General features: G+C 38.5%; 1 protein-coding gene across 5 annotated transcripts in view; it reads left to right on the plus strand.

The window, feature by feature from the left end:
* LOC122569293 (WD repeat-containing protein 47) overlaps positions 1-25,898 on the plus strand; it is an 81,492-nt gene extending 55,594 nt beyond the window's left edge. For 4 of the 5 annotated variants that reach the window (XM_043730124.1, XM_043730122.1, XM_043730120.1 and 1 more), the window contains exons 7-11: positions 12,597-12,793; positions 20,683-20,852; positions 21,567-21,874; positions 22,692-22,932; positions 23,312-25,898. In XM_043730124.1, coding sequence (XP_043586059.1) covers positions 12,597-12,793; positions 20,683-20,852; positions 21,567-21,874; positions 22,692-22,932; positions 23,312-23,457 — 1,062 coding nt within the window. In that variant the 3' untranslated portion in view covers positions 23,458-25,898. The remainder of the gene's footprint in view (positions 1-12,596; positions 12,794-20,682; positions 20,853-21,566; positions 21,875-22,691; positions 22,933-23,311) is intronic. The other variant, XM_043730121.1, reaches the window with a different exon arrangement.
* The last annotated feature ends 204 nt before the right edge of the window (positions 25,899-26,102 follow it).

A 26,102-nucleotide genomic window follows, 5' to 3' on the forward strand; every position in this document is an offset into this window, starting at 1 on the left:
TTGTTTCATACTCTAAATTAAATTATTTCTTCTTTTATTTCATTTTTCAAATTTCAACTTATTCCCGCTACGTCATCTTAGTTTTTTCTTTCATTAAAATGAGAGCAATATGGAGATCTAAAATCTACCGCAATATAATATTCGCTTCGGGTGGGATGCAGACTCGAAGAGAATCGGCGTTAACCTGTTAGAATCTTAAATGCTTAATTTTGCTCAAACATCGTTCCGTTCCAAAGTTATCTTAATTTAAACTTAAAATTCACTCGTCATCCTCAAAGAAACCGTATCTCATGTGTCAGCTTCAATACCTCGAGTATCAATAATAATCAGTCACGTTTGATTCGGTGGACCACCTGTTGCGATATCACCTAAACGCGCATCGTCCGCGAACGGAACCGGCGCGGCATGTATTCTCGTTGGAAACTCACAGACGCTGAAGAGGTAGCCAGAGATGAGTAGTAGAGCCGCGCCACGATCGTGGTAGGGAGATGAAGTTTCAATCCTGTGAGGAGAAGTGGGTCGTTTCTCAACGAGAGGCGAAGTCACTCGACGAGAACGCGTCGGCTACGCACTCCTTCGCTGCACTCAGCTGAGCACAGTCGTCTCCGATCCGCGATCCACGATCCACGATCCACGGGCCTCTCTGTTGATCATTCGCCGTGATAACACGGCGGAAGTACGTTTGTTCGGGGGCGAGCAGCACCGCTTCCGACCGCGATTTCAGCGAAAAACGGGTGAAAGGTGAGAGACGTAACGGTACCGGGTTTGCCATTCGCGCGCACGTAATAACGTCATAAGTGTAACGCGCTTGTTGCAAGGGTAACACGTACGAGTTGATTAGGAAACCAGAAAATATCGAATATTCCACAGGTGAAGTGCAAAGTGTCGGAAGGGAAACACGAGGAAAGTGACAGGGCCTGAGCTCGCGAGAGACTTCCCAGCGTGCGTGGAAAGTGGTGAAAATCCCGTACTCGTGCGAACACGACTGGATCATCCTTTGTTCCTCGATTCTTCGTACGAAGAAGGCCATCGGTTGCTGATTTTCCTCGCTTTCTTCCGACGTTTCCTTGGCTACTCCCTGGTATTCGATCATACAGGAGTATAAACTCGGCCTACTTCTGCTTCATAAATATTCCAGACACATTGTATCAAATCGAAAAAACTCGTTCGAGAACGGTAACTCGACCGCTATGAAGATCGTTCAAGAGTATCAGAACTGGTAGTTCAAGATGAACGTCCACGTCGTTCATTGACGCCACTTTCAACATCGATACGCAGCTGTCATTCAAAACCCGGTCAAGAGATCGCGGCGTACGACATGGGCGACATCCGAGTGCTGGATCCGCGGATGGATCCTCGCTTCGATCTCAAGCAGTCTCGTCCTTGGCCCCCCATGTACCGTAGTCATCCAGCCACCAGAGGGCCGTCCTTCTGTTATCGTCCTATGCCGATGGACGCTATGACTCAATGGGTAACACCTCATATAGCTGACTACAATTACGTTCCAACTAGAATAAGCGCATCCAATTCTAACAAAGGTCGCGATTACTATTATTTGGCGCCTTTATATCGAAATGCAATTCCACCGCCACAAGCCATGTCACCTCTTCAAGTTCCACCTGTGGCTGTTTCACCAAGAATGATGATGATGGAACCGAGAAGTAGAACTAAAAACTCTGGAGGACTATGTAGAAGCAGCGTACCTCCATGCACCTGTTCAGTAGGCAGGACCAGGTCCTTGGAGGACGTTAGAAGCGAAGTGAGCGAATGGGAGGATTATCACGATGAAAATGGAAATCATCTGCAGAGGAAGAGCCCTAAGAACGGTGGTGTATGCAGACAAGTTAGACGGTCCATGGAGAACCTTTTGGATGTTGAAACGGCTGAGCAGCATGAGCTGAACACGTTTGAGAGAATTGGCAGAACTTGCAGAAAACCGGATGAGAGAAGAAACGAGAGGCCGGGAAGAAGGCGCGGCAGTTATATGGTTTGTTGATTTTTAGGGATTTCGTGGAGATAAATGAGAGAAAATAATCTTAGGATCAGGCTGTGACAGAAATTAATGTCGTAGGATAGAGATTCGTTGAAGTAAATGTTTCGTCTAGATTCCAATGTAAAATTGATAACTATTTTTTTCGAAGTTCAACTCGTAGAAAGCTTAATTACCGTGATGTTTGTAGATATTGGCTTAACCAATGATTCGAGATTGGTAACAATTTCATTGGAAATTAGACTCCTTTTTGCAATAATTTTCTTGCTAATTAAATATGTAAAAACCTCCGTATCTATAGATATTACTAAAACAGTTGAATTTATTGGTTATTACTTTCGTGTTCAAAATCTCGTTTTACCTGTTCAGTCGGATTTAAGTAGATGAAATCCAGGAAAGGAATTTCGTATAAATGGAACTTTATACACGAAATTCCGCCCACTCTATATCCCGTTTTCTCGCTTGTTTTTTTGAACTTGTTAGCTGATAAAAAGTAAAACCACTTTTACTGGAAATTTCGTTTCGATTTATTCCGCAAATTTGTTGCACCTATCACGTCTTGTATGTAGATTAACGGGAACAGCGTTTAATGGAAAGTGTTCCACCAGTTTATTGCTCCAGTTTCGCCATTTCTAATCGGTGCCAACGCCTGATCCCGGAAGTCCACGAACGTTCGCATCAATTACGCGATTTGACGCGTATATATTGCCCGGATAGAAATTGTTTCAAAACGGTCGCCTTCGCGACGATCGATCGCTGAATCGCATCTAACCACCTGCTTTGGTCCGGACACGATCGTATCAGAAAGTAGATAATCGGCTTTTCTCTCGCTTTGATAAACATCAAATTGTATCCGATCAAACTTCTTTCGTGAAAAATCTTATCTTCTATCATTATTTTACTATTTCATATACGATTACTATACTTTAGTATTATTTCATTTTGCAACATAATCTCTATTATCTTTATCACTTCGGTATAGTTAAATTGCTTGAAATATGATACATTAGATCGGTGTAAAAAGATTGAAATGCAGTGGCAGGCAAAAGTACATTTAAAATTGATACTTTTGTATATGAAAATTTGCAACTTTTTTATTACACATTTTTTAGTATTATTCTGGTAATAGTAAGTTATTGCGCTATGTGTATTGTATTTGCTCATTGCTCTTATGAATTATGGTTCCATTTTCTGTAATCGTTTCTTCGTACTGCTTCCTTTCTAAACCTTCTTTCGTCCGTCGCTATAGTTTTCGATGGAAACTTGCAATGAGATACATGAGATTTAAATGAGACATGTCTTGAAGTATTAACCTTCTGTTTTTTAAATAGCCTCGATTTTCCGACTCATTAATAAAAATACCATCGATGACACGGTTGGCTGGAGGATCTATCGCAGAAATCGCCGTAATTTGTCGAGAAAAAGCGTCTTCACGCGATCTTGTCCTTTTTTCTCGTAAACGTTCGATTACATGTTTTACCTTCATATCGGTCGATACTTTTTAAAAAATAACGAGCCGGTATTAATGAACCGTAATTTTACTAGCCACAGATAGAAAGTGTTCCCGATTGGTGACCTCGAGTTAATTCACCGTTACTTCTTCGTTAAAACGAGAAAAAAAAAAAGAAAAAAGAAATCGAATCCATCGGGAACAATACACCTCGGTAGCTTCTCTCAAACCTAATCCTTCGTTTCATGTTCGATGGACCACGGTGAAATTTGTCTATCAAGAATTCTCGTTACAGGCATCACTGATCGATCTTCATTAGCATTTAGAAACTTGAGTCACTTGGATAATAGAATTGTCATGAATCAATAATTGGATATTTAGATTGTTCCGTAGTTAGGTATAAATCATCGATGTTTATTTAGAAAGTTATATATTTGAATCTATGTATTACGATGTAGCATATTAAGGAGAAATCTTCTACAGAATTCGAGTAGTTTCAGTTTGACTAATTTGTACGACGACTTAGATCAATGATCGACAGAAGACAAAAAATAGAAACACGTTCTTTCTAACGAGTAATACGTGCCATGCTAGAATTTGTCGAACTGGATCGATTATCTAATTCTTGCACAGTGTAGCCATTAAATATGACACTATACATTTCAAGTCTTAATTATAGATAAGTATCTATTTCGTAGGAAAAATTAAAAGTAGATACTTTTTGTCTGATACATTGTGATTCTATGGTTGAAGATAATGGAATAATCTAATTATTCGCTACATTGTTCATTCTGAATTCTTTATCGTTTTAATATGCCATCAAAGCATTGATGTAAATTTCCCTATAAATATTCCTTTAAGAATTTTATCTATTCTACTTATTAAAATGAAAGAATTTTACTCATTCAAGAATTTTCGATATATATTTTTATCTAAAATTTTCAACAATTATCTAATTAACTACCAAAAAGAAAACTGTAATTTCAATATCAGAAGTTCTCGTAGTTACCCGAAGGAAATAAAATTCATATCTTTTGTTCCATATTTCTTCTATACCTGTATACAATTCATGTATAGTATGCAGTATATTGGTTCCTTCATAGTCGGACGCTTTAGTATCGGCGATTTCAATGCTCGAGCAAACGAGACGTTCGCTGAAATTTTAGTGCTTCGAAGAGATTCCTCGGAAAGGAGAATTGTAGCTGCTGGGAACAATTAAAACGCGGACACTTTCGAAAAAGCATTTTTCTGGTGAAAGTGAATCCGCTGGTTGCGCAATATGGAGGTGCGAACAAGGACGAGCGATCGCGTCGCCTGGTGGTTTCTGTGAATCGCTAAACCGCAATTTTTCGGTGTTTTTGTTCATCCTGCGATCCACCGGATTAACGAAAGTGGAAGTAGCGTACGGAAAAGTGGTCGTTTCGATCGATGAGCTGCTTAATTAACGTTGCGTTCGCGGCTCGATTGCAACAGTCTGCAATCGCTGGTCTTATTATTACCCTTGCTATTTTTTCTATTCTATTCTTGTTGTCGGCATGAAATAAAGGAAGTGTCTGACGTTATTAGATAGAGAAACATGAAAGAAATATTATCCGTATCGAGTTATTAACTTCAATCGAGCAACAGGTGGATGGTTAATTAGAAACAATTCAAACCTGCTTGTTAATTCATAATAAACGGTGGTTTTATCTTACGTAGAAACATGAGAAGACCAGCCGGTATTCGCTTTTCAGTTGGCCTACGTGAAATCGTTAAATCATTTATCCAGGTCTCTAATCTTAATGGTTAATTAGCAATATTCTACGGTTTAACAAACGTGTTCGCGTAAGAATGATAATTTCTTAGCTTTTCCTATTTCATTAACTTTTTCATCATTTGAACTTTCATCAATATATGTTTTTCTTACCTATGCAATATTCCATTTGAAATTTCTTTTAATTAAAAATTTTCTTAGGAGGCAAGAAAATGATTTCCACGCGCGATTTAATGGTAGTTTTTTACATAAATTTAAGAGGATATGTCAGACGATCTGCGTTCTATCGCAATCCAGTCCACTGAACTGCGCCGGACTTTCGAGTTTGTTCGTAAATAGAAAGAAGAGAATGTTGAGCCGTGGCTAATCTGGCACGTGCGCGAGTTACATCGAACATCTTACGCCCGAGGGGAACCATCCTTTGAACTATTACGTGATCGATCGGTCTAAAGGCCTCTGGTTTTGAAAAAGACTATCTTCGAGTATGTTAAGCTTCGCCGAGCAAGGTACTTACACGCTCTCTTACGCCGACACCGGTTGCAAGGCGTTCGATAAGAACTCGTTGAATGCAAGTGACCTCTTGTAAAATCTCTCCACAGTAATATCGTTCCTTCTGTATTCCAGTTCTGAATTTTGGATCGGCTCGAACGCGTTTCATTTCTTTTCCATTCGTCGTGCAAACTAGTTTTTAATCTCCGCTAATATTTTAACGATAGTCGTAGTCGAGTCGAGAGCTTGATCTGCTATTTATCGTCGTCGCTATATTTCTGTAACGTCAAATTGTTTGATCTTGAAATTATTGCTATTTGGAACGAAACGTCTATTTGATGGAATATTCTTTTTATACTGAGAGAATGTATAACTTTTTTGGAGGGTTCTAAAACAATAGCAAAGTTACTCCTTTTCTTCTTTCAAAAAGACGAGCATTTTTACTCCAAATGGTAAACTCTTGTCGTAGAAGATGAATATCATCTCTTCTTCGTAAATAGTTTTGTTAAAAGACAGAATTTCAACGAAGATAGGTATATCTTTCCTCTTTTTTCAATGAATGGTACTTTTCTTGGAGAACAAACACTTCTGCAGCACAGAAACAATTTCTACGAAGAATAATTTTTAAGAAACTTCAATTATTATCTACTAATCTTCAAATTAACATAAATTTTCCACGCCTGTTTCCATCATAAACGAGCAATTTTTCTCTCGTTCTTTCTCGAACAGAGATCTGTTGAACAATTTCGAACGGTGAAATTCCGGTGCACAAGTTTCGAAAGTTCCTTCCTCCGAAAGGAACCCTGCGACGGCGCGCGCTGCCATTAAGCCCCGTCCACACACATCTTCGATTTCCTGAAACAGCGTCACGCTGAAAAAGTATGTCGCAACCCAGATCCGCGATGCTGCGACTGGTTTCACCGGAATTCGCTACGTATTCTCCGTATTTCGAGACTTGGTTAAACATAGATCGTACTATTATCATCGAGTGGATCGATCTGTTGGGCTGCAGACAGAGAAAGGACGTAGTTTCCGGCTCGACCGGTTCCTCGTCAAAAGTGAAAAGTCTTTGCTCCACAAACAAAACTGTCTCAAACTGAAAACGTTATGATGCTTCTCTATTTTTCGTGAAGAAAAATGCGATAAGAAAGCTGCCTTAATAAATACCGTTTCCAACTAATTCGAACATCTCTATCAAGCGATTTCACTTGGGAACAGCGGAGGAAATTTATGTGGCGATAAACGCGGCGAGATAATGCGGATTTATCGATATAGAACGAGCCGAATGTTTCGAATATTTCCATCGAGATTTCTGCCTCTTCGGCGTATTGCAATTTCTAAGATTGCGCGAAGGTTCTCGTAATCGGTAATTGCTTTTCATCGAGACACGGGTCGTTAGATAGTCCTTGTGGACGCTCGATCGAAGACCTTCGCGATTTCCTCTATACTAGCGTGTTTCTCCTCGCGCAGCATCCTTTGCAACAAATATTTCGTAATACGTTTGAATGCTATCGATTAGGGCTCTTCTATCTTCCTCCATCTTTTAACGTTTAAATCGATCGCCAACTTTAGATGCTAATATTATATATCGATGCAAGTAACAGCGTGTAAACGAAATCAATGGTAATACGTGCGTAGAAAGTGATTAAAGATCGTGATCGCTTTAATATCGAAAGTGGCAAAAAACGCTAATAGTTGCGACGGAATAATTGCAATAGAAAGCGGGAGCAACGTTCAATCGTTTTGTTTGTTACTTGATAATCGGACCGAGATAAATTATTCATGGGACGACGTAGCTTTAATTTAAATCTTCTGTGTAATTCGCATCTAATCATCGGTCGAAAATTAACAGACGGCTGATTGCTGCTCGAGTCTTGATTCTATTCGACAATTCAATGGAATATCGGTGATTAGAATGGTAATTTGACGTTTGAATTACTCGTGGGATTTACATTGTAAAGCAGAAGATTGCGTTCTACGTGAAATTTTCATCCTGAAATACAAAACGCTACTCAACATTCGTTCAACGTAGATGTTTGCAACATTTACTAGTTTCTTCAGATCTTTTTTGGATAAATATCACACGTTTTATCTACGATCAATAGTCTAACATCTTATTTAGTTAACAGCCATGTAATAACCACACCTAGCTTCCTCAGGCGTAAAAATTACACGGACCTTTGTATTTTGAAGATAAATGATTCTAAATTTGAGAAAATGGATGTTTAATTGTCTTCAAGACGTACCCTGGTCATTCTGAAAATGAATCGGATGCTTTTAGGCTGCACGCAGGAAATCCCGTTGACGCTCAAAGTTGTAAGCAATGAGTCATAGTTGGTAGCCCACGGTGCTATCAATCTTCTTTTGAGAACTATGAGTACAGCGAGAAAACGATCTTATCGACGATTATTACTTCTCATAGAGGCAGCAGTAAATGTCCCACGAGGAGAACGTATCGAATAAATACGACGCATCAATCCTCGAAGAATGATACTGTTTGATTAATTCGCGAGACGTTTACCTTCTTAACGTTGATGGGTCTTCGGTTGGTTTCAGCAATCTTCACTATCCTTGCCAATATTTAACAGAGACATTATCTCTTTGTTGATGGAATCGATTCGATTCGATATGCTTCCGATACATTTATCACTTCACTATTTCTTTGAAACCTTTTATAATTTCTAAAACGAAAGATCTAAAACCCATCACTTAAACAAATTTGACAGTTCCAATATGAAAACCCAGTATTTCATCCTTCATCATCCTGAACATTGTTACAACAATTAACTTTTCTGGTTCATAATTTTAAACGTACCTAATGGATGCCATTGTCAGCAGTCAAATTAACTGTAAAAGTCAGAAACCATGTCATTTTCACGGTACAATTGCATGGCCAGCTCCTATCTCGAAAAATCATCGAACCCTGGGCTTAAGCAATTAGAAAATAAAAAACGGCCAATAACTCATCGGTTTAGTGACCCGTCGCGCCGGTGAAACTAGGCTTCTGCCAGGTCCATTGAAATTTATCGGTCGTTCCCGGATGGTTTACTGGCGTGCCGTTTCCGGTTCGTTAAACGTCCTCCGGAAGAAAGCCGTATCATCGATGAAATTTTCACAAAGTTACCTCGAAATGGATCAACGATCGGTCCTTTCGACGGCCTCGTTTTTCATCGCAAACCCATTTATTTTTCCTCTTAACGTCGTTTCTCCTAATTCTTTACAATATTTGAAGAAAAAAGAACATCGTGCAATATTCTTTCAAGATATGCGAAGGAAAGAATAAATGAAATAAATTTAGCAAAGAAGACAGAAATTGCTTAACACGAAAGTTTATCGACAGTTATGTCCGATGATGGCTCATAAAAGTTGCAAAGGACGCAGCACACAAGCGTATTGTGATTGTAACTCCATTATCTTCGCGTTCCATTAATCTTCTTCACTTACAGAAGATTGCATAGCTACGGTACATACAACTCTATTTACATGGATCTGTGGAGGAAAAGTTTATATAATTGCAGTTCATAAATAAGAGTGCAGTGATTTCCATACTACCTACTCGTAATTATAATTTTTCGTTCACGTGGTAAGAGTTAAGGTTCATATGAGTGGACCAATATGCCGTTAACTGAAATTTCGTACGAATAAATGGAATTCTACTGTATTTTAAAACGTATAATTTATCTTATAAGAAAGGAGAAATTAATTGTGTATCTTTGCTTATGATCTAGTCGATTTCTATTAGCGTTCCCCTCGCGAATGACACACCGTGGTGAACACCGATGGAGAAACGGTGTTCGTGACTAAGCAGCGAGCGTTTCTGATTCACGATTCCTCAGGATCATTCTACACCTGTCTCGTCCTAGATCTTTCGAATTTTTTTCGCCTCGGCCCTCTATTTTGCAATCATCGAAATTACTGCGAGGATAATCCCTCCTCGATTTTCCGAAAGATAAAAGTATTTCTCGCAACGAAATACCATGTAGCGAAGTATTAAAAGTAAAGCGTTCTGTGAAATATTTTTAAGATGTTGAAATTCTTTCGATCGGCTTCTTCCTTTTAACTAATGGAATAGTCGATTTCTAGAATTCTCATATAAATAGAAATCTTTCGAAAGGCTCACGATGTCGACCGAACTGGACGTTTATATTACCGGTGTCGCGGCAAATCAAACTTCTGCCTCGTTGTGCAACGAAATTATTAACTGTGTGTAAGATCTATAGGCGCAACGCTCGAGAAAATAATCGTCGTTGCGTCAATCATAGCGTCTTCCCGATTATTGACTCCTAATCTTTGTCGATTTGAAGTTTCCTTCTTCTTCGTAATTATATTTGCTTTCGCGGTAGCAATGCGAAGCTTCGGCAAACAGTTCATTTGTTTCAACTTATTCGTGCTCGGTTTGTAATTTCCAACGCTAAAAATGAAATTCATTAATCGACTCGATTTATCTTATAATATTTCCACAAAGATAAAACGAGAGAGCAAAAAACAAGTTAGTAAATACGTCATTAAAATACCATCATTTTTAAGTTCTGTATTTTCTTCCATTTTACACAGTTTGGTAATTAAACCACTGTAACGACACGAACTGGAAACCTACGTAGCTTTTTATCTATATTTTATTCGCTTATCGTTGTATTATGGTTACTCTAATACCAAACAGTCTGCTCGTAACATTATCGGCCTGTATTTACTAGATCAAAGTAAGAAACTCTTGAAATTACAGTTTGTTTCCTCACAGCAAAGTCTGATTTATAGACAGTTAACGAAAAATTAGACGATCATAACGAAAAATAGTGCTGCTCGTTTGTTTTACTAATTGCCCTTATCTCGATAATTACGAAAAACTCGCAGCAGTCGAAAGTAAAAGCGTGGCGAGGCGTGCAAATTATTGTGCAAGAAGAGTCGCAAGACGATTCTAAATCAGCTCGGTTTCCTCTGGAGGGAGCTTGAAAAACATTCTCAAGCTCCTTATCCCCTCTCGAATGTTTGCACAGCGAAGTTTTTCGCAATCCTGCTACGTCAGAACAAGCTATCATTCCACGACGGCATAGAAACAAATCAAAGCAAAGATCGATTAAGAACAGAAGAATTTTACGTGCTATATGGAAAGAAGTATGCAGAAGGTGTTACGCGATACTTGAAAGATCGTTGTTCCGCTCAGAGACCCTGAATGTTTCTTTTTGTCCATTTCTTTTCTTTTTTCTCTCCATCGTTAGATACCAAGCCTGCATAGAATCCGCATAACGTCATTGTTCGATTAAGGAAATCGGTGATTACTGTACGGTCGCTGTTTGCGTAAATACATATTTTTACGAGTGCAGTTAAAAAAAAAAAGAAAAAAGAGAGACCTTAATAGAAATTTGTTCTGTCTATTAAATATCTTGAACATCCCGCTTTATCTATTTTATATATTTTACGAGCGCGAGTAAAGAAGTGGAACTTAAATAGAAATTTGTTTCATATGCTAAATACAGTAACGAGTGTATTTAACTTAATGGCCAAAGGAATGAAGCCTGAACAGCAATTTGTTTCACCTATTAACTAATACCATGAGTGTTTCATTTCGTTTATTGCCCGTAGTAATTACCTGTTGCTAACGATTTGTTCAAGTGGGTTAAAAGATATGTTTAAGCACATTCTTTAATTAAATGAATACGTATTGTGAACGAGCAAAAATTCGTCACAGATGATATAATGATACTAGTAGCAATAATAATAAAATAATCCGCGGCAATGAGAGAGGAAGATTGCATGGACAAGACTGCAACATGAATGGGTGTTTAGATAAAGAGCCTGGAGCAGGAAACTTCACCAGAGATTAGCATACAAGTAAACACGGTGATTGTGTAGAAAAGAGAGGCGTTTGAAATCCTTTCAAGGTCTGACTTTCTAATTCCCCTGAAGTTTTCGTCGCTCGTTACGTTCCCTGCTGGTAAGGTGCTCGTTCTGTCGCGAACGAACTAGCTCGCGCAGAAAAATGCTCCTAAACGGTGACTTCTGTTGCGCGAAGTACACGAAAGGGTCAAAGCGGGTCTCGTTTTAAGATTTAACGCTTATTATAAGGTTCCAGCTTGTTTTTTGACGTGGAAACGCTAGGAATATTAATCTTAACGAGCGTGTGCCTTGACGAATGTCGCAATTAAATTCTTCATTTTTCTTTGACACCGTGTATACCTCTACGAAAGACGCTTTTTTTCAGTAAAATTGCCATTCAAATATGATTCGACTTACGGGTCTGCGTAACAGTGTCACGAATAAAAAAGTATGCTCGAATAAGTGAAATTCAACCTGTTAGAGTTTTTTAATGGATGCGTGAAATAAAAGTAGTTATTCAAGTATCAGATTAGGTTCGTTACGCATGGAAACCATTCAGATATATAATTTAGAAGGAAAATGTACCGAGTGTTATTTAAGACATAATTGTAGTATCGAAAATTTCTGGATATCATAACGTAACCGGTTGAAATTTCCCCATGAAAATGATAATTTAATATTGAAAATCTAAGATCTAGATGGGACACGAATGATTCTACGGTTATTAATTTCTAATTAGCACACGTGGGATTAATTTTAGAAACGTTTGCCTATCATTGCACAAGTTCTACTCAGTTTGCCTATCGATGTATCATGAACACGATGATAAATTTTCTTATCGTATCGCAACGATACTTCAATGGGTAATTACAGTACGGGAACTCTTTAAAAATTCCCCACTCTAACACGATTTTCCACTTATTGACGTTTATGACGGCTCGAACGTATCGATCTTATCGATACTTTTCATTATTGCATTATAAGTTTACTCGTTAATCAACGGTCAGAATCATAATTATTCATTAGTCGTTAATCGCGAACAGACGTCAAAGCGCCAATTTGGAATGTAATTCGTAACCGGATTTCGATTTTGTTTTCAGCAAGAGCCGAGGCAGGAACTCGATGCCAGCAACGGAAATAGCAATGGCGGAAGACCGAGATTCGTTCCTGTGACAGCGCTCGAGGACGTGCAAGCGGTTCGATGCGCGGAATTCCACCCCCATGGAAAATTGTACGCCGTGGGATCGAACTCGAAGACGCTGAGAATATGTTCTTATCCAAAGCTTCACGATGTCAGGTAATATAATTTTTTGGATCTTTTAGTCTCTTCTTTCATGTTTTACGTTCCTTTTCCTCTTGATTTCTTCTTCGTCTATCTTTTTAATCCGTGATTTTTTCATGAATTTCTTTTTATTCTTCGTGTAAAACGAATTCGTCGGTGTCTCGAGCGATTGATTCGTGGTTTACAACGCGTATAACTTAATCTTTTTTTAAATATACGTCTTCTTCTCTGCTACATTATTCATTAAGAACGGTTGCCTTTCCCATCGCCATTTATTTGTAATTTCGTATCTTCCATCAGTGGACATCACACTTTCTTGCACCTAATCTCATATTTTATATAAAATGTTTCTCTCTAATGGATACATAACGTAAAATCGAGAAAGCAGTTTTCAGAAATATAAATGCATAGTAGATAGTAGACTTTTATGTTTTTATCTGAACGATTAATCAAGCTGGACCGTGCATTTCGTATTTCGAAATAGGATGTCGCAAAGAGAAATCTTTCGAAATTTACATTGGCTAGCGTGAAGAAATGAAGAAATAGGAGTGAAGGGTACGAGCGATATATTTTGCTAAAATAGCAGCAGTAGTAATCGTAAATTACATATTATTGATAAAGCTGTCGAGCACACTGGGATGATCCAACACCGCTGGTAATTACGTAAAACGATTCTCGATACTCGATCGATTCATGTTCACGCGAATTTACATTGAACAGCTATGAATCTCAACTAGGTGGCAATTATTTATTGCTTAAGACCTCTATGTTTTATCACTTAATTTATATTCTCTTTCACCTTTAAAAAAGGATAACATTTATTTACTTTTCTATTCCGCTATTTTTATCTCTTAGTTTAAAATCAAAGATTTATTTATTTTAATTCCAGATTCAAATAAACTGCGAAAAATCTTTCCTATATTCTTATTCTTTATCAAACTTCTCTTCTGACTACTGTTCGTTCTTTCTCCTTAGAGGTTGTCCGTAATATTCTTGGACGGTGCGCTAAATCCACAAATTTTCTACGCGAAGAAAAGAAAAAATTGACACGTCATTATCACAATCCGCGCGCTATTTACGATTGTACACGAATAGTCGTCGAGCGGACTAATTTAACGCAAGCCTGCTGACTTAACGAACGACGGAGGCCTTCATACCAAACGGAGCATCTCTCGATCCTTCGTGCGATTCTTTTATTGTCTGCTATCGCGATTTCGCGATTCTCTGTCTCTGTCTCTCTCTCTCTCTCTCTCTCTTTCTCTGTCCTCCCTGTCTCCTCTCTTTCTGTCTAGCTTTTTTGTTTCCTTTGGTTATATTTGAATGAATTTCAATCAGAATTTCAGAGCAGAACCGTGAATTCATTCAATTCTCGGCGATACACTTTGCTAATCATCATTTCATTTACTTAGTGATATATCCGTTCGTAACACATAAAATGTCCGTTTAAATTCTGAAACTATTTTAAATCGTATCAAAATTAAATCAAATTAAATTATTAATTAATTAAATACGTATCGCTTTCTTGGAGCAGAATTTTTGTAAAATTGAATATCGATTTATGTACTTTTTATTTCGTGTGCATTTTATATCAAATAGTATTGAAACATTCTCTTTGCAGCAGTACAATATTTTGTACAGTTAACGAATTTTTCATTGACGATAACATTTTCAAGAATGATAATGATATTTTTCAAAATATAATGTCTTCGTGATAGAATACAGGTTAATAAATTTACTCCGATGGAAGGCAAAAGTACAGTTATTTTAATCGATAATGGAGAAATTCTGTTTAAAAACAATTTATTGGTTGACGTCGGAAAGGTTTCTCGGTTAGAAAGTAATTTGATAATCGTAACGACTGGCTAGTAAAAACAATGAAATAAATTAATTAATATCGTTGAAAATAGCCTTGCAATTTACTTTATTGGTTTAACCGACTTTACCGTTTAGTAGATGAGATTACAGATAGAAGCTGATGGATAATATTTCTAATTATTTCATAGAATTTTCTATCCGAGTTGAAGTGAAAGTCTAACGGCTCGGGATTAATTCCATTTCTTAAATCTTCACCTTGTTTCAGTTTCTTTTTATTCTTCTAATAATCTACGGAAACTTCATCAAGGCTAGCAACTTTCGGTATAATACGTTATTTCTGCCTCGTAAAACGATTAATCTATATTCGCTCCGATCGAGTATCTGGCATTGAACTCAGAACTTTATCAACACCGAATTCTATTACATTTCGCGCTGTAATAACTCCCATACGTTCCTACTGTTATACTCGCACTAATTGTAGTAAGAAGTACATGTGAAGCGACGTGGAGTCAGTTCTTAAATGACATCATAAAGAATCAAGAGCGTTTAGCGCTAGAACTACATACGAGCTTCCGATCTGTGATTAAACGTGTTGTATATATGTCGGAGATGTAGGGACATCGGGCCTCTCTTTTGGAATTTGGGAAGATTCCCAATACTTTGGTCCAAACTATTTATTATAGCTGTACTTAAATAGCAAAACATAGAGGTAGTTGTTGTGATACGATCTGATTGTGTTTGCCCGAGATTTGTGACAGTGAGCTTGGGCTCGAGGTGACACAATTGGTCACCGAACGTAGCCACGGTCACGGGATGAACGTTTTTACCTGACAGAAAAAGTACCAATATTGAGGGACACACGCTGTATTAACAAACAAGCCCCGGCCAGGAGCAATGTCGGCTCTACGCGGGTCTGTCTAGTAACGGCGCTTGGAATTTTGTTGATATCCCCGGTCAATATGCAATTGACAAATGTGATCGTATCAGTCGTTCATTCTTGTGATCACCTTGGAGAGTTTACACACATCGTCTTGTCAGTCAGTCAGAAAGAAACCGAGCGACACAGCTAACGTCACTTTGTGTTTCAAAATATATTCTATTGAACAAAGATGGATTCACCATGGATTCGTTATTGAACCTAAGAACATTGTCTTTAACATCTAGAGTGTCTAATCACGACGTATAATTGTCAAACTCTGATAAATCAACATTTGTACATATAATTGTAAATATAATCTCCATCGAACAACAACGATGGCTTATCCTAATGAAGAAACGTTACACGCCCGTTACAAGTCTAACGCCAACCCGACGTATATATAAAAATTATAAAAATAAATAAATATATAGTGGTCATATTTCTGTCTTAATCCTTAGAGTGCTGAATACTCGGAGCCTATGCCATTCGTACGGACGGCACGCGGCCAGCGCCTACTGAATACTTTTTCGCTATACTGAACTCTGTTGATTGACTATTCAAAGCGCAAATCGTAATAAGTTATAGTAATTCTTTTGCACGAGAGTAAATGGTCCAAGGGCGTTATTTTGTATTATTAATTATTTATTATAAACATTGAAATTTACAATAAACTAGAATTTGGGTAGTAAACTAGAAAACTAAATTTAGTAAATATAACACGAGTTAATAATTCAGCTGTGCGATTACTGGTCGTATTTTTGCTAAAGGATCGTCATTTACTGTATTATTATCGTTAAAGTGAAACATTTGTAATAATACCATGTATCGACCTCGTGCTATTATTTTGCGGAAAATATTGCTTTTCAACAGTTCGTCCGTAGACCAATATTCTCTCAAAGACAGTTTCAATTCTATCAAAGGTCCAAATTGGACAAATTGTGAATGCAAAGTATTAAAAAAAAGAAAAAGACAGTTTCTTCGAACGCGGCATTAACATTGAAATGCATTTATATTTATCTCACACAAACGTAATAGTATTACTTCTGCGTAGGTGCTCGGAAAAATTGACGAACGCATATATGCGTCCTTAGTCCACACCGATGACTTTCGCCAGACGCATATATGCGTCCATAGCACTCTAAGGGTTAATAAGACACGATATTAATTTTGTCAGAAATGCCTATGTATTTTTGATGATTTCGAATACACAAGAAATGTGAAACCGATCACTCGCACTCCTTTAGTAGTTGGAGAGTTAAATTTAAGTCGCGAGACAATAGCTCTGTTTACGTAATCCTTTCAAAAATGACGCACTTTCCAACACACCACGTATTACGTTGTCTGTAAAATTAATATTTAAAATAGAGTGAAAGTACAAAAAAGAAATATATATATATATATATAGTATTACGGTGTGACGAAGTTAGTTCAACGAACGTAGATTACGAAAATGTTTCTCCAGTATGTTACTTCTCATCAACATTCTACTAGTACATACTAAGGAACTCACTACGAGTAAAAAATGAACGAAAAAGATCGTAAACTGGTATTAGCGCGTGACTTTCGTTTAAAAATTGTTTGACGTGTAACTTTATGTTTGTGAGGTAATCGAGAGCGATAGTTGCACACGATAGTCGAATTTCAGGTGTTCCGCAGTCTCAGAACTGCAGGAAATCATTTTTGCAATGTAATGCCAGGTTACGACTTCGTCAAAGGCAAGGTTTATACGAAGTCGGTCATTAGATTGCAGGCTGATCGCTCAATTATCATCTACCCAGCAACCATTTACACTGACAGGTACTCGAGATCGAATTTAAAGGTAATTCGCGCGCAGGTGCTGTGAAATCGATCTGCACCACTTTGTTTCTCGTTTTCGAATCGATGGTAACGATTGACAGTGATAATTTCTTCTTAGATTGATAGTTGTAGACGAAAATCATATGGGAAAAACGGGACGAACCTATTTTTTCCCGACTTTCTAATTTTTTAATAAAGACAGAATATTTTAGTATGACATAATTGGGATATTAAAAATAGACGATAGTTTTTTAAAAGATCATTTATGAAGTTAGCTTACGAATATTTTGTAAATGTTCGCAAACATGTTAAAAAACTATACTTAACTTTATGGACCTAAATAATGATACAATTTGAGCAACACAAAATTAATCCTTGTATTTTCTATAGAAATTTGCATAATTCTAGCTATATTTATATGCAACCTAAAGACTGATTTTCTCGTAGAAAAATGTAAAATTGCGCTCTTCTCCCGTGATACATATAATTTTCTATAATCTTAATTCTATTCATATCCAGTTTAAAAATGACTCTCTCACAGCGCACTAGAAAATACTATGTAGCTATATTTCTCCTTCAACACATAACAAATGAGATAGTGAACTCGTTAACTTGCTGATCATAAACTTCCTCCTTATTATCATTAATCCAAGAACCGTATCAAAAGGCATATCGTACATAAACATACAATTTCCTTAAATACACCAGAAAATACTTGAACCTTTCTCCAAAGTTCTGTTCCTCGAAACCGTCTCTCGAAGCCTTTCGACTTACCCCGGAACTTCTCCGGAAACACGAATTCCTCGATTCTCAGCCGCTTTCTTTCACCTTTGAATGCACACAGAATCAACAGGGAACTTTTTGCTAATGTGATTGATACTCGAACACAGAGGGAAGAAGACGAGGTGTCTAATACGTCAAAGGTCCAATATGTTGAGACCCCCGAACAGCGATCTATCATTTTCGATTCATCCGTCACGGTATCCGTGTTTCCGTGTGTTTGCTTCGACAAGCCTGCAACGACAAGCGTTTCACTCTGTCCTCTCCTTGTAAATGGACTATGTGGAACGTGATAAACGCTCGGCCCCGTGACAGCGGGTGATTGATAAGCGAGAGCGCGCTTCTTCATCTGTCGCGTAGCGTTTCGAAAAACAGTATCACAGCCAACTCTCCTTGCCATTATCTTTAGTCGGTGTTTCCAATGAACGTTCTGTCCACTTTCGAAATGACAGTCGACCAAAATCTTGGGTCTGGAGGAAGGATTAGAGAAGAATGTGTGTAAACGAAACTGACACGTTTACGGACCATTCGACTTCTTAGTGTTTGGCTTGGGTTTCATTCGAACTAACGTTGGGATATAGGAATGTGGCAAATAGGTAGAGTCGCTTGCTAATGTTCGCTCGTGTTCGCAGCGTCTTCGCACGTCACAATTTACCAGAAATAATCGAGGAAGAATTTTCTAGTTTTTACGAGTTGAAATATGTTAACTGTTCTTTCGTTTCTTCGGTTGTTATGATTGTCGCGCTAAGTACAGTGTTTTTAAGTTTCATTCGTTGATGTACCGAATCGTTACAGAAGAGTAGGAATTTGGAAAACGAGAAAAATCTCCTGTTCGTGGCATTTTTTCGTATTAGCGTAAAAAAGTTATTTGAGAGATCAATTAATTTCCAATCACGAAGTTCGTTAATGGCTTCTTCAATTTCACGATAATAATGGTTATTATGGTTGGAAATGGTACTGTTTCGTATTGCAGTTATACACACGGCTCGGACAAATGGAAACAATTACGCTACTACTTATTCTACTTCGCAACATAGACTCATAATCCTTTTGCGTTGGGACCAATATAGACGTCAGTTAGCTTTCCTACGAGAAACCAGAAATCCCACTCTTCGTTTCTTACTTCTTTTCGCCAACTAAAACGTTCGTCGAGTTTTCTTCTTCGAAACAAAGAATAAAAGATGCTCTGCTATGGTGCAGAATGAAATATCGAGGAAAACACATAGCTATCCTGCTCTATATCCACTGTATCGTAACAACGTTCTAATTTCATCGAAGGAAGCCAGCAATTTCGCGTGTTCTTCGAATTCACCGCGAACGCCTCGATCGAGCCATCGTTTCGACGTTGCTCTGAATCCTCGCAGAGAAAGTAACGCGTGTACGATTCTAATGGAGCGATTGAAAATCCCCGGCGCGATTCCTTCGGGAGGCGAGATTACCGGGCCGTCGATAATTTCCAGCACGCGATTCTCATGTTTACACGGAAGAAAGTGAAAGAACGGAGAGAAGCGCGAGAAGGAGAAGCTCTGAATCTCGAGAAAGAGGCGAGTTTTGAGGACCGAGGTTCGATCGACGAATAGCATACGTGCGCTGTGGCTGGGAAAACTCGGGGCTAATTAAAATCGACGTAAAAAGGCAACCGACGTGAAAGCGGCGTCGCTCCTGTTTAAAATCGTATCGACGATCCTCCTCTCCCTCGTTTCCACGACCGAAACGACGATCACCGTGTTAAGTATTACTCGTTTAATTAAGGACGATGCGCAATCGCGTCGGGGCTGGGAACGAGGAAGGAAACGAGGTTGCAAGGAAAGTGACTCTGTTGATGAGAACTCTATTCCCTTGCGAGGTAGGTCGATGTTGATGATTTGGTGACGTTGGTTTAATTTCATTTTATGGCAGTAGCTGTGTGCGTAGTATACATATGTACATCGACTAGGCTCACGTAATGTAAGTACAAGTGTATGTATGTGTGTCACATAGAAGCCAAACTGATCAATTCTTTCGTGGCAAATCGATACATTTTAAGAAGATTGAATTTATCCGAATTTGGCTTCTGAGGGGCTTACATACGATAATGTTCACACAGCAGATAGTTTGTATGAGAAGAGTTCAAAATCTGTGTTTTTAGTGTATTTTGAATACGCTGCGATTTATTGAAATGTCTTTCGACGATGATCTTATTTCTATAATCTGATTGGATAAATTAAAATAGCAATTCACTTGGCAACGTTTGAACAAGTCAAACAGCAAGTAGTTTACAGTATATGTACTATATTTGTATAGTTTGCAATAAAATATTGCGTGAAGCATTTAATTCAAAGTGTAAATCAACCACTTAATAGTCGACGAGACGCTTGTGGTTTACGCTGAAGTTTATAGCGTCGAGATGGAAAGTTTGTTGAAAAAGAAGAGTGAAAGAGCAAACAGTTCAAACAAAAGTGAAACGACTCGTAAGCTGCGTGACTCTTTTTAGTGGTTTAGTTGTTTTAGTAATACTTGCGCGGTGAAATGGAACAAACGTATTCCAATCGTCCGGTAAAAAGGATAACAAACGTAAGAAACTGTTATTAATGCTGGAATGAATTTTCTTCAGAGAGGATCATCAGACGTATCAGCCCACGGTTCTCTTCAAGAGAACGAAACACCACAAGGGCTCGATATATTGTCTCGCATGGACGCCGGATGGACAGCTTATGGCGACCGGAAGCAACGACAAGACAGTCAAATTGATGCGCTTCAATGCCGATACATCAAACCTCGAAGGTAAATCTAGAAGCGTTCTCGAAAATTTGTTAACATTTTTCTCATTTTGCAAACATTTATCACAACTTTCACGCTAACTACGATAGTCGTTACATCGATTCCTCACAGAAACTGCTCTCAAAGTGGCAGTCATTTATTTGAAACTTCCTACTTGTCACTCTGTCGCGGTGTATGATAACTGTTGTGTAACAACATGGCCTGAAAAAACTTTCTCCCTTTAACCTATTAACCGGGGAGAATTAAACTACTTTGATTTCTAATCTCTAGGATATCAAAATTTCTTTATTTATAGATTTCCTATCTTCAAATGCATCGTATAATTTATGTTAAAGATAAACTATATCGTAGTTGTATTCACAGAAACTAAACTCGATTCAACTGAAATTAATCTGTCTCTATTAATTTTATAATCGAGTCGTGTAAAACTTACATTGACCCACTTTACAAATCGGAAAAGTTAGAAAATTTTTTTAATTGGAATTCATTTAGATTATTTATCGCATCTTCTTAGATGCTTCTTTGAAGAAAGTGAACCGTTTGCTTCTTGACAATTGAATATTAATAGTGTACTCGTGCAATGAAGTTAGGAAATTAACAAAAACTGAAGTTTAACAATTTAACTCGGATATTTCATTATAAAAGTGCTCGATTCAAAAACGATCCAAGTTAACGTATTAAAACATTGTTCTCCTTACAACCCTGTGTCTCTTCCAGGACAAGAAGTGGAGCTGACGATGCACGACGGTACCGTTCGCGACTTGTGCTTCCTCGAGGACACCTCGAACAAGTCGAGTCTGCTGATTAGCGGCGGTGCCGGCGACTGCAAGATCTACGTCACCGATTGCGCGACTGGTACACCCTTCCAGGCTCTGAGCGGTCACAGTGGCCACGTGCTCACCCTCTACAACTGGGGTGGAGCAATGTTCGTCAGCGGGTCGCAGGATAAGACGGTCAGATTTTGGGATCTTCGAACGAGAGGTTGCGTGAACATGGTCACACCAGCTACGGTTCCTGGCAGCAGGGTTAGTTTAGTTCCTCAGCAACGAAGATCTTGTGTATTTAGAATACCTAGCGAGGAATCTGATTGTCAAACGGTATTAGTAGATCTTGCTGAAGTTGTTGATTCTGTAAGACAGTCTGTTTGAAATCTATTATCGCTATCGTTAGTAGTAACTGACTGCTGTATCTCTGTTGTGTAATATCGCTATGTAATATTATATTCTCATACATATATGTGAACTTATACATGTATATTTACTGATCTTTACTGCCTACTTAATTTTAAACAGACTCTAATCTTACAGTTGAAGTAAGTAAGTCTTTAAATTCAATTTTGCTGTTCATTGAACCAAAACAGAGATTTTTATATCGTTGATCCGTAAGTTCATATTTTCGTATCACAGTTGACTCTCAGATTCGTCAATTTATTTCTCAATTAGCGCTTTCCTCCTGTCATCGGTCTTTATTAGAAAGGTTATTAGAAAAGGTATTAGTAATACACACGGTTAATTCTATCACTTCATAAGAAATCCAGGCATCATCGATCAGCGATAAATAATTCGAACATAATGTGGAAAGGATTTCTATGATTCATAACGGACCCAGCATGCATCGACGACATCGACTTTTCAGTTTTTTAAGTTTCGTTTTTTCGTTCGACGTCCGATAAAATTTCGACCCACGTTTTTGAATCGCACCGATCATACATCCCCCTTCACGAATCGCATTTCTTTCTTCCTCTAGTTCACTCTTACTCTTTCTCTTCAACTCAGGATCGAATTTTTATCGGACGCACTCGAAAATAATTTGGAACGGAATCGGTACCGCGTATCTGATTAGCATTTGATCCCGTTGCAGGTTGGCAGTCCGGTAGCAGCTCTCTGCGTCGATCCATCCGGACGTCTTCTGGTATCCGGTCACGAGGACAGCAGCTGCGTCCTCTTCGACATCCGGGGCGGTCGGACCGTTCAATGCTTCAAACCTCACGCTGCTGATATCAGAAGCATACGCTTCTCCCCTTCTGCATACTACTTGCTTACCGGTGGCTACGATAACAAGCTCGTTCTGACTGACCTGCAAGGTAAATTTATGCTACTTTAGTATATAGATCATGCGTGACCAAATCGTTAGAAATGAAATTTCTTCTCTGAAGTTATTAAGAGATTAAATTTTCCCCCTCCAGTAGTGTTACTATTATAAACCCAACTCTTAAATAACAAAATGCATATTCTTTTTTTAATGTACCGTAGTGTAGTCTGAACAATGTCAAAAGAGGAATATCATGGAAGATCATATCTTTCCCTACCGCAATTTACAAACATTTTTCCGTCTCATTAAAAACAAGGGAGACATTTGGATGTTCGATTTAGGCTAAGACACTACGCATAATCTAATACGATTTAATAACAAAATGATGCTTGTGCGTATGATGTGTTAGTAATTTTTAAATTCTTTTTTAGGTGATTTGACGATGCCTTTGCCCAGCGTAGTTGTGGCGCAACACCAAGACAAGGTGATTTCCGGCCGATGGCATCCGACGGAATTCTCGTTCCTCAGTACTTCAGCTGACAAGACAGCGACTCTGTGGGCTCTGCCACCTGTTTAGGCAGGCGAACGTCGATGGCACGCGTTTGTCGTTCATTCGTAATATTCATTTTCAGGAACTGTCGCGTTAACCCGGTCACGATCGTTCGTTCTTTCTCTTCTATTTGAATCAACATCAGAGAGTCTGTCTTTTTTTTATAACAATAAGAGATCGATGGCACGATCAAGCGAGAGTAGATATTATTTTTAGTGTTGAAACGTAATTTTTTTAATCCGTGAAGGAGAAGGTCGTTGCCGGAAACGGGAGAACGAACGATCGTGAACGTTATCGATGCGAAGCGTATTAGAACAGGAAGAAAAGTTCATCGCGTGTACGAGCATAATTCAACCATGACCAATTAAAGCTTCCTGAAGTGCAGGCTGCGGCAGCAGTCGAGCGTAATGGAGACTCAACGCGCGACGACGCGTGCGAGAAACAATTACAGCCACGCCGAGCAACATTGTTAACGCGTTACTAAGTAAACGTTACACGCTTCGAGAGCCTCGTGTGAGAAAGAGTGAAAGTGCATTTTCGCGTAGAGACGATGTAACGAGCGTTCTAGGCGTTAATCATTTGTCGACGACGGTGAGTCGTTTGTTAGGAATCATAAGACTGCGGAAGAACCGGCAAGAAAACTTCGTCATTCGAGATATATGCTTCATACGTCGAGTCACGATAGCGAAACGTACATCGTTTCGATGAAGATTCTTTTGTTCAAAAGCAACATTTTCGATTAGAACAAACGACAGTGCAGCACTATCGTGAGCGTTCAGATCGAGCGTATTTCGTTGTAGACTCATTGCATAACGTCTGGCTCTTTATCTTTTTCTTTTTTATATAGAGTTTCTTCGCGGTCGTGTGTTTTGCCCCGGTGTACATAAGTTTAGTATAGGCTTAAGGGCGATGATTCGCGGGAGACGAAAATCTGTATGCTCCCGATACATATTCAATCGCTCTCTGTAACTCTTAGATTTTGAATGCTCTCTCTTTACTCGATACCCTATTATTTCTCGTTGCAAATATTTCTAGATTTACCTGCGGATAATATTTGTAAAATCTACCTACGACATTGGTTGATTACCATTTGCTTGTGTCTTTTGTTTTTCTTTTCCTCGTCTGTTTTAGCCGATCAACTATCAACTGCCTATTTCTCTTTTTCGTTCTTTCATTCTCCTTTTTTGTTTATTTCTTATTTAAATCGTTTTAAAGCGTTTCTTCCCACCAAATCATCGTCCCTGTCTTATCGATCCCCCGAAGTCACGCCAAATATTCGCATATTACGCATATTATAATATATAGATACCTATCTTATATTAAGAAGAACAACATATACGTACGCTCATTATTAATCGCTATTTTTTACCATGATGATAAGACGAGAAACGGGATTCTCTCTGAGCGTGTCGGAAACACTCGGAAGAAAGGAACTCGATGTTCCGGTACGACGCAATAAATGTAGCATGATAAGCGTCACGGACGAGGAAGGTTCGGTTTACGTTGTCGCTTGTCACAATCGCCAAAGCTGTCGGATTAGCCCTGGAAAATTGGGGAAAAGAGGGAGAAAGTCTCGCGCTGCTCGAGATACCAGCGAACGAATCGCAATTTTTCCTTGTACATAACGCACGTTTCTTCGAGCTACTATTCACCTGATCGGCGCAAGCGTGATCGCGTCTCTCCTTTTGTTCCCATTCGAAAATGAACATTGATGAGGTAACAAGCATCGTCTGTCTCTCCTTATTCGTCATCCGCGCATCTAGCAATTAAATCGCACCTAGGAACCTTTTATATGCACATGCCTGATACCGAAAATAAATGAAAAGATGGATCACAGGAATTAGAGACGTAAACGTTTGAGCGATCTGAAAAGTGAACAGTCGAGAGGAGAAAATTATCGTGCTTCGTGGCAGAAGTGATATTTTGTTCCCGATGCTGCCTTATAATCGATTACTTCGTTTCGTTCGTGACGTATAAGATGCGTTCTTCGTGATTGATCGATCAAGAGATTAATTGGTCAGAGGAGAAAAAAGGGAAAGAAACGAAGCGTCCGCGAGAACGCGTGCGAGCATCTGCTTCCATGTAGCAATTTGTCGTGCCTTCTGTCGTGACTGCTTTCGACGATTCACATTTATTTTTATATTTTTCGTCCTCGCCCCTCGACTTCCCCCGTTTCCATCAATCCCCCCCCCCCAACCTTACTCCTCACCAGCTTCGAAATATTATAAATCACGATCGTTCGACGATCCTTGAGAATATCTTCATCCCATCGAACTGTCATAAAAATGCTGAAGTAAAATGAAAAATCTCTTCGCTATCTCGTACGATAATTACCGTATTCTAATATAAATATATATATATACATATGGTATACAAATAGCATAACTTATAACTTTGTACTTTTCCTGTAGATACGACATAATACTGTCACGTCTAATTTAAACAATAAAATTTACGTTATTAAACAATGTGGTTTCTCGCCATGCAGTTCCTCCCTTTTCGCTTGATTACGACTGTAACGCGGTATCTCGCGTAAGAAGAATTTGAAACATTTAACCGTTAAGGGTGTACTATGGCGTAGGATCTTATCTGTAGACAAAATATTAAAAGATACAGAATTAGAAACTTATAAATGTGTCGACGACAGGAAAATAATTTCAGATTTCGAACAT

This window comes from Bombus pyrosoma, linkage group LG7, assembly GCF_014825855.1.
Source record: "Bombus pyrosoma isolate SC7728 linkage group LG7, ASM1482585v1, whole genome shotgun sequence".
Taxonomy (NCBI): Eukaryota; Metazoa; Arthropoda; class Insecta; order Hymenoptera; family Apidae; genus Bombus; species Bombus pyrosoma.